The sequence below is a fragment of the Ciconia boyciana genome, chromosome 21 (genome assembly GCF_034638445.1).
Source record: "Ciconia boyciana chromosome 21, ASM3463844v1, whole genome shotgun sequence".
NCBI classification, from domain to species: Eukaryota; Metazoa; Chordata; class Aves; order Ciconiiformes; family Ciconiidae; genus Ciconia; species Ciconia boyciana.
In genome coordinates, this window is record NC_132954.1 from 4,910,982 (window position 1) to 4,925,495 (window position 14,514).

Below are 14,514 nucleotides of genomic sequence, written 5' to 3' on the forward strand. Positions count from 1 at the left end.
ACCTTGAGTCAGCTGTGTACATCTCCTGCTTGATATGGGAGATGTGACAGGCCCGTGGGTGATCTCCACCCACACACACACCTCTCAGTGCAATCAGCAAGAGCCAGAGGTGCTCAGCAGATAAGGGATGATCACACGGAATCAGAGAATATGGTTTGGACGTGGTTTGGGGCTGCAGATCCAGGGCCTACATCCATTATTTCTTTATTTAGGCTATTAAACACCCAGAGCAGCAGGGACGATAAGAAAGATAACTGCTACGTGGTCTTTCCATCTTAGTCTTTTTAAGGCTCATTGACACTGAAAGTTTATTTTTAAAAAATGTCTTTTTTTTTTTTTTTTTTTTTAAGGAAAACTGATTCTTCTACAAATTCACAAACTCCAGGAGCTTAGGAAGCAAAACTCCCAGAGAACATGAGATCAGCAAAAAATTGACAGGGCTGCAGTACTGGAAGTGAGGTGTATGGCCCAGACTTCAGAGCAGAACAGTTATCAAGGGATAAAGACATGTACAAAAATGCACTTCTCTCACACATGGAAACCACCCCCTTGTGCAGCATCCCAAGAACTGGTCCCTTCTGCAGCGGTGACTCTGTGGCCCTGCTGGCTCTGCAGCCCTAGCTGAGCTGGGAAAAGGTGGCTTATTGCCCATGTTACCATGCTCAGGAAACAAACCAACCCCCACATTAGCAACCTGCACACCTCTTGGCAGCATGAGCTACCCCCAAGGGAAGTAAAGCTGAACGAGTAGCTCCCACCCACTCTGCTTCGAGAGCTTCACCTTCAGGTATGTGCTGAAATTTCCGTAGTTAATAAAAAAACCATACCACTGTCCAGAATGCAGTGGCCTTTCAGAGCGGCGAAAACAGCTTAAGTCAGCTTACTTACAAAGAAGGAATGAAGTATCATTCAAGAGGCTTATTCTGTCAAGTAGTTAAAAACAGACTACCAGAAAAGGTTGCCAAAGTACACAGCATCCAGGAAGGGGAACTGAACTCATAGTGGCAAATGAGCCATTAATTTAATAGTTAATTATCTGAAAACCTCAAAGGACAAATGGGAGTCACTGGAAGAGAATGCTGGGAGACTGGAAGCAAGTGGAACAGAAATCCGTATCAGCCTAGTGAATGGAAGAGGACGTGGTCATTTTCTTCTTGCTGCCAATGCTTAATCCCTTTCCCCTTTCCACTTGTCACAAAGTAGGAAATAAAGGCAAATTCTTCAGCTGCTGCAAATCAGTGCAACTCCTCTGAACACAGCTAGACAGATCCTCAGTTGTGTAAATGGGTGTAGCTCAATTTATACCTGCTTGGGATCTGGCCTAAAGAATTTTAATATATGTCTCAGGGTTAATAACCTCCACTGTTGCTGGTAATAACACTGTGCTTTGATGTCTATTTTATGCAAGCTAAGAGACCCATCATGCATGCAAGCAGCTGCAGGAGAATTAGACAGCTATAGAGCAAAAAATGAAGCTAACCTCTTTCCTAGTTCATTGCGTCCCATCATACCAGATGGAAGAATCCTCTTCTCCTTTGGGACCTAGAACAAGGCAGAACAAAGAGTTTGTTTATTGTTAGATTTTATTAATGGAAAACAGAGGCAAAATTAGCCTTGTCTGTGTAGCAAGTGAAGTCTCATAGATAAAACACTGGGTGAATAATAAACACTGGGTGAGGACACAGGAGACCTGGGCCCTCTTGCTGGTTCTGCCATGGATTCGCAAGGTAACCTTAGGCAAGCCACATCATTTTGCTCTGGGAAGAACTTTCAAAAGCACCCAAGTGAATGGGAACATCAGTCCCATTGGTTTCTATTAGGGCTAAATCATATCCACATTTCTTGAAGCCCCATCCTACAGCAACACTGGAAAAATAAAGGTGCTAGGGTCTGCAAGGCACCTTGCTATTCCAGCTCCATGTCTCTCAAAGCATTCCTGTTTATATGAAAGCTGTCGGGTAAAAAAACCCACAAGGCTGAGACTCAAGACACCCAGGTTCAGTTTTCCACCCTGTTCTGGGTTCCCTCTACAGTGTAATGGTGGTTTGTGCCTCAGTTTACCATCTGTGCACTGGGGTAATGGTGGCACTCTATGCCTGGGGGTGTTATGACGTTCGCTGCAGAAACAACACGGACAGCTCAGGAGACGGGTACCCTCCCAAGGTGGCTGAGCACTTACTTTACCTTCACGCTTCTCCTCGGGGACAAACTCCCCCAAGACACCCAGCCCCAATGGGAACGTACCATGTAGTAGTCATAGAGGAGGCTCAGGGCAGCCACGCTGTCATCATCTCCGTTCACCCTCATCATAGCTTTGGTGGCTGCGGTCAAGGGGTTCTCTAGGTAGGTTTTCCAGGCTTCATCTTCATTGGTATAAGGGAATTTCTGGAAGTTCATGGTGTCATTCTTCATCAGACGCACAGATCTAAAACTGAGCCAGACAGAGGAAATCGAGCAAAGGATACCAATTTTCCACAGCAATTTCCATGCCACCCAGCTGAACACATGAAGGGCTTCCCAGAGGCACTGCTGGAATGGAGAAGGGATGCTTTCCCGGTCTGTAACTCCCAGAGTCTTTGGGATTACTGTAGCTATGTACAAAATTAGGCCAGAGTCTCTCTGGTGAGGCCATGCAGAGAGGCAGATGTACCTCTGCTTCCCTCCTCCTGCCCCAGGGATGCAAAACACCACAACATCACCTGCAACTGCTCCTTCCCCAGCAAGCACACGCTACCAGCCAGCCAGATCACGCACCGTCAAGGTGGGATGTCGGTCAGTAACCTGAATGCAACGTGATCAGGAGACTTTGCAAATTTTTTCCTTGAATTTGGGCCAGTGCAGCCCACAAATGTAAGTGATCACTCAGTGTTCAGAGAACTTGACCTACCCAGACGAAACCAAACCCTGTCATTTTTCTTTGCTGTAGTTCATGGTTTTTAAATTTAGTTCCAATCTAATTTAGTTTTTTTCAATTATTTATATATGATTTTACTTAGAGGGAAGTTGACAGGCAGATCACAACACCCTCCCTTCCACTAAAAAAATTCCTGACAAAGGTGAGGCTCATGGGACTACGTGAGCTGAGAAGCAACATACCACAATAATGCCCTGCCTGTCCTCTCTTCTGGCACTTTCTCCCGGTCTCTCCATCTTATGTTAATAAACTGTCAGACACTTAATTACCCGAACATCCGTCATCTTTCCTTTTCCTCCAGCAAATCCTACTAGCAGCCAGCACAGAAGCACCTCCATGCATTCCCTGGGTGCTCTGTGCTGCAGGTTTACCCTGCTCAGAGGAGAGGATGAATCAGTGGCCGTACTCCTGTCATGTCCTTCAGCCACGTGTATGAGGTGTCACCACAACAGCCCACAGTATTCATCATAAAAAGCAAGCTTTGTGGACAAAAATTACTTTTTCATCAAAATGGAAACTTCCTGGAAGGGCAGACTGGTTTTTATTAGTGGAAGAAATTGAAAAATATTATAAGAAGGATTTCTTTAAATCTCCAAAGTTGCCAAGAGCAGAACTTTTTCAATTGCTGATTTTTTTATGGAAAGGCAAAGAAAATCTACAGGAATTTAGGTAATGAATGCTACATTTTAATGGCATTTTTATAAGCAATATGTTGTTTCCATTAAGCTACTCTCCATATGTTTATAATAAGTCCTGGGCTAGGCTTTTAAGTGAGCCATTCAGAGAACAGTAATTCCTTTTGAAAGGAATCTGGCATCTCTGAAACTCCCAGTTATTGCTAACCACGACGACAGATACTGCCAGCCTGTTTGGTGTGAGCTGCCCACGCTGACAGGGTGAAAAACCAGGTGCTCAGCGGATGGTCCTGGGCTGGAAACTGGAAGGCTGTGGAGGTGGACCTTGGATGGGGTAGAAGATGCTGGTCCATCCTCCCTGGCAGCTCAACTAAGACGGCTTCACTCCTGCACATGCACCAATCTCTCACACTGCCACATCTCCAGCAGGGAATACACATCTAAACTGGGCATGGATCGTTTTGGTGATGCTCCTGGATCAAACTCAAGAGCTCTCCTTGGCTGAGCACAGTGGCAGCCCTATAACGGTACACAGTCTCTCCCAGAGCAGCACGAGGGCCATCCAGAGCTGCCTCTGCTGTCCTTGTCACCTTTTTATTAAAGAATACGTTGCTTCCACACAGAGTTCCTCCACATCCGAGCTGCACAGCAGAGAAGCCGGTAACAGCTCTGCCAATGGCCTGAGGCACCCAATTCCCACTGGTTTCTACGCTCACGTGGTGGCAGGCGCCTGAGCTCGGGTTGGTACAGAGAGCAGCTGCTTCCATGTCACGGCTCTGGCCACCACCAGCTCCCATCACGCGCTGGTATAACAGAGATGCTGAGCTTGCTCCTCTTCTCCCTCGCACGTCGGGATGATGCACTAGCACCAGTTTCACCCCGCGCATGAAACTTCACCAGGTGTTTTGCGAGTTTCGTTGTCTTTAGCGTTTCTCACGCAGCCCTCCCTCCCCTTCAGTGCCGCTGCTGTCTCCAAGGCGAGCAATCGGCATGACTCAGATTTCACTGCTGTCGACTTGGCGATGGGCTGTTCAGTCCTGTCTGAACAGGAATCCTCACCCATTCTCAATCCGATCTTCTCAAGGAAGAATAGGCAGCAACAGTGCTTGCTCTCAGGGTGAGACTCAGCTCCTATCACTTGTAATCAACATAGATAAACACACCATGGTAAGATGTAGCAACAAAGCATTCAGGAGCTTAAAAAAAGCACAGATACTGCAAGGCAAAATGCTTTGGAGCTTTCTTCTCCCTCACCTGCACCCTCAGCTGAAGCACTCCTTGTTGTATGACTCTGTTCTGCCTCCCTGCCTTGTCACTTTGGCATGGCACAACCACTGTATGCATCAGCGGCTGATGTTTTAGCATTTTATCACCTGGTCTGCAACCTGTAGGCAGAGGCAAGTTGAGATCTCAACCCCTTGCAGCTGTGTCCAGTTTATGAAGAATACAAGTTTGCATTGGTCCCAGTGAGTTTGCACTGATTCACCCAGCCGAGGACTTGGACAAAGGTGGCGTGATGGGGATTGCACATTTATTCCATCTTGTTTCTTTTCCAGAGTTTATATGATCCCTAATAGTCACTGAAATATATTTGAGTGGAGCCAGGTGAACCGCCTCAGATAAAACTCTGCAGCTAGGACAGCTCTGCAGATGAGATGTAATGCAGACTCCATCCCATCTTACTTTTCCAGAGAGGTCTGCTCTGCCCTGACCCTATTCCAGAAGCTGAACAGGACTAACCAATAGCTGAAGAAAGAGGGTGATTTGAGGAGATAAGCAGGTGTGATGACATGTTTAGAGGCACCTTTTGACATCAGCTGCATTTCAGTTCGTGCAGCTACAGCATACCCTCATGTCAGTTTGCTTCTACAGCCTACTTCCAACTCAGCATTAGCAGTCTCTGAAGCAGAGATGCAGGAAAGAGACATCCAAATCCAGATCCAAACACACGCGAACTTTCCATTCATCACTCCCTGTGATGCCCTTTCCATGTGGCTGTGCCATGTTTGTCCACTGCAAACTGTCTGCTCTCTGTTTGGCAAAACAAACTTTCCTTTTGCAGGCAGTCGCCTTGGTGCAGTGGCTCAGACAAAGCGAGGATCGGTTAGTGAAACACAAACACATGGGACCAGCGGCCTCCCTTCTTGTGTGCACAGACTCACCCGCTGGAGCCTCGGGGTCATGTGCAAAGCAGTGCATGATTTTGGGAAGAGAGCAGTCTATTTGTTTCCAAACAGTTTAGAATTTGACACAAGGTGATACCAGCCCCCTTTCCCTGCTCCATCCCACCCAATCTCTGTTTCCCCTATTTATCTGCCAAGTCTACCATAACAGTGGCCTCCTGATTATGAATAAACACTCAGGGCTATGCTGAAACAGGATAATATGCCCAAAGGGTCTAGGTGGGGAGATCAGCCAAACAGGAAAGAAACGCTTGTATTCCTCTTGCCTTTTGTTGGGTTTCAGTGGGTGGTTTTGCCGGCCTTTAAGCTTTGTGTTGCTTGTCTTTGTTCTCTCCCCTATAACTGATTAGGCCTCCAACCTAAATATTAGCCATGCCAGATGCTGATGGCTACAGAGAAACATCACATTGTCAAAGGAGCAGAGAATCCATGGCAACCAGCAGCAGGAATTCAAAGCCACAGAATAAAGACCCTGGCCTGCAGGACTTCAGAGACACCCCAGGCAGTTTGCGCAGGGGCTTTCATTAGCTCTGGCTTTGTGCATCGCACTCACCTCCCTATTGAAATAACCCTGGCGTTCCCCAAGAGCCTCTTATCAGTAATATGGGGAAGGATCAACACTCCACTCGAGAGAGCACGACCAAAGAGCAGCATTTACCATGACTTCTTTCTGGGGTAGAGATTTTAGCCTGTAAACCAGGCCCCCTTGCCAAGGAAGAACAGCATCCCACAAAGCGGCCTCATTACTAAATCCAAACTCCTCAGCTGAATTCTGGTTTTACCCTACCTTTGCAAGTTTAATGAATAAGCACATCTGAAGACAATGAGACAGTACAGCCACCAGTAAGCATAGTGTCACAGGCCCATTCACAGTCAGGCAAAAATCCAGACAGAGACAGAACCAGGGGGAAAAAAAAAAAAAAAAAAAAAGAAACATAACAAACACACGGACTAATGATGAAAAACATTGCCTAGATGCCAAGTACAATACAGCATCGATCCACAGGTGTCAAAGGCCTAGGAGACCACTGATCTCATGGACCCTGACCTGCACTGCCTACAGGATTGAAGTATTTTCTCTGGCAGCTGCATAACAATGTGGCCTCTGTCACTGGATTTCTTCAGGGGCATTTCAGCAGCACGATCAGCCTCAGGGTAGTGCAGTATGTCAACTTTGCACAACAGCTAGATGTTTCCAAGCCATCCCTCAGCTCTGTTTCACCCACAAAGACAGTGCACGAGCTTCTCTTTTTCCTGGAAGCACGTGGCCTGTGCGGCACATGCATGAGACAGGCTAACCCCATCGCACTCAACCAGAGACCCTGCACAGACGCACACAACAGGGCGTCTACCTGCATTTAATTAAGCGCAGAGCAGAAATGTGCAGTGGCTGGGATGGAAAGAAAAGGAGCCATCGTGAGCATCTTTGCGAAATGGCTCCTGTTTCCCAGAAGAGTACTCAGAGTCCTCAGCGTCGATGCAAGCCAGCGGTGCTCAGCACCGGCCAGGAAGATGGGATAGCCGTGCAGCTGGCTCCGGCCATGCAGCAGGGAAGGCGTGGTGCGTCCCCGCAGGTGGGATGGAGGAGGGTGGGGACCGGGGCGATGCGCCTTGTGCTGACACTCGGGGAGATAGAACCCTGCCAAGCTCTTTGACTGAATCCCCCACCCCAACTCTCCTGCGGAGCTGAAACCAGTTGGAACGGTTTGCAGGCTGAATCCAAAGCGTCGTGGAGCCAGACAAACCTTCCAGAGGCAGGCACTACCTGGGTAACATGCGGGGAACTTGCCTGTCTCTTTGCCCTCTTGGGTTACTTACAGCTCTTTAGGACCCACAAACCCAAGATGCGAGCTCAGTATTCTTCCATCTTTACACCAGCCTAACTCCTTGCTTTTGAAGCTATTTATTATCACAGGAGGAGAAACTGAAGCACGAGGATTGACATTAAAATGACTTATCCAAGGCTGCTCAGTGAAGATGAGAGAACAGAACCAGACCTGAACCTCTGCTATAAACCTCGCCAGCATTGGACTGGTTCCTGCCTTTCTAGCCTGAAGGGCTCCATGAGACATTCAGTGTTGAGTGATGTTTGGGGGACACCAGCTGGCATTGTGTTTTATCTGATAACACCATCCTTGAGGTATCCACCCACACAATCGCATTTCACAAATGATTCGTGCTTTAGTGCCTTCCCTGCCTAACAAAACAAATTACAGCACAGAATTAGTTTGCAGTTCAGGAATTATGGCTGATTTTTTCCAGAAGCAGTTAATGATGTTGGATGCTTCAGTTTTGAGGCGTCCTGAGTTTCAGGGTGATCTGCCTCCAAAGGGAGGACACAAAAACCAGCCCCTGAACAGTGCCTCTGACTGAGCATCTGACTGCAGCCCCTGACTGAGCATCTGCTACTACATGGCACTTCTGAAATATTGGTCTAAACGTCACTCTCTTTCTTATTTTCATTGTAGACAGTAAAGGACACCTTATGCGTACATGTATCATGAACACAAACCTTCATCTCCACCAACCCATAACACACACTGCATTGAAGCTCCCAGTCCTTCAAACACCATAAGAAAGATTACACATAGACCATGATGAGAAGAGCTTCATAACTCCAAGAGTTTAGGTGCTTTCAGTTATCTTTTTTTGTTTTCAGTGCTTATGGATTTCCTCCCCAGCTTCCACATCCGAAAACCTAGCTACTTGCTATTTTATTTTTTAATTCTCGTATATTCCGTGACTCCAAGAGCTATGGCTTTTAAATAAAAAAAATGTAAAATTCACAGTTTTACAAGACTTGGATTAAAAAAAAACAATGGTAGCAATGAAGAGATATGCAATCTTTTGCAACAAAGTTTGTTTCCTTTTTACTGCTCTTTGGGTAATCTGGTTTTAATCTACTAATCAATTATTATGGGTTATTTGTACTGTAGCAGGGCCCAGAGGGCCTGGCTGAGAACAAAGCCCAGTTTTACTTAAGTTTCTATACTTCCCTCATCACATCCTATCAGAGGATCCTGCAGTAACACACTAAATGATGTTACATATTTCTGTGTGAACCTCAGCACTCATTTAAGAAAGTAGTAAGAGCAGAGATTAACATTAACCTCACGGGAGGTTTGCCACTTCAGTTACGCATTAAGTCTCAGGCTTCCTACGTGCTCTGACAGCCACCAGGACAGTTCGGTCCTCCCATTTTAGGCTGGGATGTGCTGAGCTCTTCCTATTGCCTGCAAATTCAGTCAGCTAACAAACTTGACACCTGGGTTTAAACTGGCTGAAGGTGGGTGAGGTGAATTCTCCGGTGAGTTGCCCAAGAGGATACACGAAGCGTGTGTCAGGGCAGGACACTTGATGCAGCTCGCTCCCCTGCCCCATCAGACTATCCTTGCCCGATGTCTGGCAGCGGCTGTACCTTCTTCAGCTGCGCTGTGGACTATCTGCAGACCTGGTGAGAAATGGCCAGGGTTGGCTCTCCCCTTTCATTTTCCTCTTTCTTCCCATCCTGGAGGGACTTTTCAGGCTGGCAGATCTCAGCTACCGAGATCCCCTATAACGCGCTTGGCTGATGTACTCCGTATGTACAGTCTAATGTATTCTGATTCAGAGTATCCTGTGAACACATGTTCCCCAGGGTCAGGCAAGCCTTTTGCTTTGCTGTTTAATCAAAAAAACAGCATAATGTGTTTCAAACAATGTTTTTGCCAAACAAATACGATTCGTCCCATTCTAGGTATAACCCTATTAAACAACGCATTTCTGGAGAGCAAGCATCACAGCTCAGACAGCAAAGAGAATGATGGAAAGAAACTAAAACTTGATGCAGCAGGTGGCTGGCACCCGGGAGCCAAGTACCTTGGTAAATGACGCCTGCTCTTTTCCTCTGAACACTTCTGGTTACGAACACTCTGGGGACAAGGACCGTTTCTGGATTAGAGCTACCCTCACCCATACCATAATCACAGCTACCAGCCAGAACAACACAACACCTAAAGGAATAACAAAAAACCAAGCCATCACATTTTCTTCTCCTCCGAGCCTTTGAAACCTGAGTATTAGCAATGGAGTCCCAGCCTGAATATAATCGGATGCTATATAATCAGTTCCACTGATTAACACATTTTTCAGCCGTTGTCTTTATCCTCCTTGAGCCCAGGCTGTGCGAGGATCCGAGGCACTGAGCAGGAGCCGTCTCCCTGCCAATCAGCTGAACTGAAGCTTGCAGGTGCAATGTAAGTGCAAGTGAATTTTCGGATGAATACTTCACAATGATCAACAATTTAAACACCAGACCGAACAAAGCAGGAGTAGATCCTCATCAGTGTAACTGTCTTTATTCTACAAATTTCTCTGGAATTATACCGATGTTACCCATCAGTTGAAAATGTGACCCAAAGCGTCAAAGCAGAAATACTATGTAAATGTTGATTTATCTCTGCTTTGAGTCTAGAGTTTATTCAGAGGGCTTTTACTCCTTTGTTGTGAATTGCATAGCAGTTATTTGATTGTTGTTTCTTTAATTTACAAATCTCTCTTTCTCTTTACATAACTTAAAAAAAATAAAACCCACGTCTCCCTTGAAAGCGTACCTTGCTTCAGCGTGGTTATCCCTTGTGTGCTTTACTGCCAGGATTTTATAAAAGGGCTTTAACTTTTCATTCACCGGGAGCATAACTCAAGTTTTAATAACACACCTTATGCATGACAAAAATTTGCTTCTGGCGATCATGGTTTCGACCACAAAACCACAACTGGGAGTAACTCCTGGTTAACTCTTTCAAGCCCACACGTTGCAGAGTTAGACATAAGTTCAATTCAGAAGACTATGGAAATTATCAGTTAGAATATTTTAAAATAGGCAAAACATCTCATTCTCTCATGCCACGCTAGTCTCTTCCCAGCCCCTTCTGTGAAATTAAAGTGGCAAAGGGAGAGATGAGATTATTCTCCCTGTCATTTTGGGTGACAGCATCAGTCCCCGCGGATATCACAGCTCCCTTAAAATCAGCTACATCTGGGCTCATGCCCACAGCTCAGATCCATCCTCCCTGTGCTCAGCTCGTCGCAGGGGTTGTACAAAGAGCGGTGGCTGTGCGAGACACACAGCCACGCACTGCTGCCCTTCTCGGATCCTCCCGAGAGCCCTCTCCTTCCACGGGTGGCTACAAAGCTACGCCCTGTATGACTTTGGCCTGGGTGATTAAGCAGAGGTTAACAGCTACTGCAACAGCCCCATTGCTCAGGTGCTGGGCTTTAGCAGCTCTTCACAAGGTTCCTCCTTCCCGGTGACACCTTTTCCCCCTCACAGTAAACCCAAAAGCTGTCTGAACGTTTCAGCTATGCCTTTGGTACCACCAAGTTCCCAGCTCCCTTATCTCCCATCACTGCTCCCCCTCTGCCCCTGGGGAGCTTTTGGGCGAGGTACTTCAGGTCCATTGTGCTCCTAAGCGGTTTCTCCAGGCGAGCTGGCAGTGCCTGTCCCTGTCCCTGCCCCTGTCCCTGTCCCTGCCCTCCGAGGAGGCCCCGGCAGGCTGCAGTGGGTGCACCCCGCTGCCTGCACGCCCGAGAGAGCTTTTTGGTTTTTCCCTCCCCGAGCTGTGGGTTAGTGAGCTAAAGTGAAATTTTCACAGAGATCTGCAAAGGTGTCCTCAGGTTCAATCTACAGGAAAAGGCTGCGCAGAGCCTCTTCCCTCCGGAGGCGGCCAAAGCCAGCCCCACGGCGAGCTCTGTCCCGAGGGCCGGGGAGGGCAGGCGGCAGCCTCTGCGTTTTGGTCGGTCTTTGGAGGCGAGATCTGAATCACAAAAGGGCCGGTGCTCCCATCAATTCCCCCTTTCTCATGTGAAAGGCACAGGGGTTAACAGCCCGTTAGTAAGAGAAGAACCAAGCAACCATGTAATTCATCGGGTAACGTAATGCCCCAGACCATAATTAGCAAAACATCAATCTCATTCTGCAACGCACGGTGTACAGACACGAACACTCTGCAGCATTTGGAGAGTAAACCGCATGGCCTGACTCTTAAGTTTAAAAAGCATCAAGTCTCGATCCCCCAAAGAGTTCAGAAAAGGAAAATTTAAGTCACTGATTCTTAATCGACCCAAGCATACAGATCCCAGTATTTACATAAAATAATAATTAGTGCTGCACCTTTTCGCGGTTCTTAATTATTAAGAGATTAGCTGTCACAACACCTCTGTCAGGCTTGTAAACACATACAGGTATGTGTTCTTTCAAAATACACCTTCTGAAGCACCATATCCGTACACAGGCGAGTATATGGACATATATTTCTTGATATATTTTATTATACACATTTATTTCATATAGGGCTATATACCTAGATAGCTTTTTAAGACCGGATTGACAGCAGCATTCACTACCATTGTTCAATATTCCTCCAGCCTTTACTACACCGTGTCATACCAATATGACATTTGTTTGCTTTCATTCCAGAGGAGCAAGGCATGGTATGCTGTGCAAATCCATACCATCAGTATCCAAAGTCCAAAATATTTTGGAGGACTCATGATTAGAAGCAAGAGTTATAAGAGATCAACAAAATGTTAAGTGCTTCTTCTTGTTTAAAAAAAATATATATAATCAATCATAATTACTTGATAGAATCATAATGTGAATCCATTTACTTAAAAAAAACCAAAAACCACACAACAACCCCTGCCCCCAAAAAACTAGAAACTCATCTAAAATTGGTAAATACTTTGGAAGGTATTTTCTAAGGAAAAAAAAAAAACCAACCGAACCACAGAATCACTGTAGCCTGTGTTAGATTTTGTTGGATAGGGGCAGAACAGACTTGCCTCTAGACAGAACCGCTGTGTGTCAAATTTTAGTCGGGGGGGGGGGGGGGGGGGGGAAGGCTCCTGAATTTAAACAATTCTTAAATAAAAACAATAAGAAGTGATTCCTCCTAAGAGCAGCTACAGGTTAGTGAGGAACAGAAAGCCTGAAACGCTCCCATCACATTCTTTAAGCTCCACTTGCAAACAGCTGGGCGGGCGGATTCACCCAAGGAGTGGAATTCATTCAGACCCGAAGCACTCAAGGCAGCCTCAGCAGCAACCCTCTGCCTCTACCGAGGTGGAGAGAAAAAACCCTCTACTTACTCCAGCTCATTGGACATAGTTCCCCAGGTTGCCCAGTCTTCGCAGCCGGTAAGTTCTGCTGCCTTGTCTCTCCTAGTACCTGCCGCAGACAGACATTGCCCGTGAAGCCTTTGGTTTATGGGGAGGTGTTGCCTACCGGTACCTCGCTGACAGGTGGGTTGGCAGGGCGGCGGGGATTGGCTGCCGGGACAGGTGCCTGGGACAGGTACAGCCGGGACAGGTACAGGCAGACAGGTACAGGCGGGCAGGTGCAGCCGTCACCCGTCACCCTCCGCCTGCCGACCCCGGGAGGGTGGGGAGAGAGGGAAAAGCCCTTGGGGGGGAAAAAAAAAATTAAAAAAAAGATAGGAGAGAGGAGTGGAATCAGTTATTCATCTCGGTGATAATTAGTTTCAGTTTGGTGGACGTGTTCCAGGTACTGTGGTGCCAAATAGCTGTCGGTTTTATGAATCTGGGGGTTGATTTGTCCTTTGCTGTTTCTTTATATATAAATATACAGACAAAAATACATATATGTAAAGGAATAAATTAGGGAAGAAGAAAAGCCTCTTAGTTTCCTCTCGTTCCTAAATGGTAATTGTACTGACAGGCTAACCCTTTCTTTCCTTTTCTCACCTTCTCTTAGCTGCTCACTCCAGAAAGTCTCCATAGGTGGTGGTTTGGGTTTTTTTTCCTCTTAAAAAAGTACGTTTAAAACCCTAACTTTAGATGCCAAGACATGCAGCAAATATACTGGCTCAGGGAATCTTTGCATTACACTGGATATGTAAGGAAAACAGGTCTGCGGGATAACCTTTTTCCGTACCGTTCACGCACGCTGTCCTGCCTTCTGTAGAGCAGACAGGAACGTCACTCCAGCACGCACAGGACGGCAGCGGGAAGCCCAGATGCATGCCGTTTGGGAATTGGCTGCAGGAATACCACCCAGGCAATAGCTCTGTAGCAACTCATCTGTAACTGGGGAAAAGATTTATGCAATAGAACAAAACTCATCATGGATTCAAGCACTCCTGTTGGATGGTTTCTGTCATCCGTGTTGCAATGAGGAGGCAAAGGATGGGCTCAGCGGGTGACTCATGTTGACTGGATTTGGAAGGCAGGAGAGGATTTTACAAGACAAGTTGGTACAAGCCTTAAAACAAAGGGAAAAAGAAAGGCTTCCACCACTCGTTCTCACCCCCCATCACTGCCTCACTCACTGAATCTGTCCCACTCAGTGCCCTGCACCAGCAGGTGAATACAAGAAAGCTTGTAAGTCTTCCTTCACATAACAGTAAGATCAGCTCTCCCAGCTTGGTGGCAAATGGCCTTCCCAGCCCACTCAGGCAGGCATAAGGCATGTCTACGCAGGCAGATGTGAAGACAGAGCATATTAATTTGGGTACAACACCCTTCAAACACATCTCTATGGCTTCTGGCTCAGAGCACGGCCAGCTCAGAGTGCAGGAAGAATGACCGTGGTGTATCTGCACTGGCTGATAAGGACTGCTGGGCTGAGCTTTGCCTGACCCAGCCAGCAACTATCGCCCTTCCACTCTGCTGTGCAAACTCCTGCCTGCCAGGGATCTAGGGTCTGGACAAAGTCTGTTTTCTGGGAAAGAAAACCAAAGGTCTGGAGCAATGCAAACTCCATTGGGGATCACTGGAGAGCACC

At 46.8% G+C, this 14,514-nt stretch overlaps 1 protein-coding gene across 2 annotated transcripts in view; it reads right to left on the minus strand.

Moving 5' to 3' along the window:
* Positions 1–13,719, minus strand: part of GRHL3 (grainyhead like transcription factor 3) — a 29,634-nt gene extending 15,915 nt beyond the window's left edge. The window contains exons 1-3 of one of the 2 annotated variants that reach the window (XM_072885117.1): positions 13,666–13,719; positions 2,245–2,431; positions 1,481–1,542 (exon numbers count right to left, since the gene is read on the minus strand). In XM_072885117.1, coding sequence (XP_072741218.1) covers positions 1,481–1,542; positions 2,245–2,412 — 230 coding nt within the window. In that variant the 5' untranslated portion in view covers positions 2,413–2,431; positions 13,666–13,719. Of the gene's footprint in view, positions 1–1,480; positions 1,543–2,244; positions 2,432–13,665 lie in introns of those variants that run through there. The other variant, XM_072885118.1, reaches the window with a different exon arrangement.
* Positions 13,720–14,514: the final 795 nt, after the last annotated feature.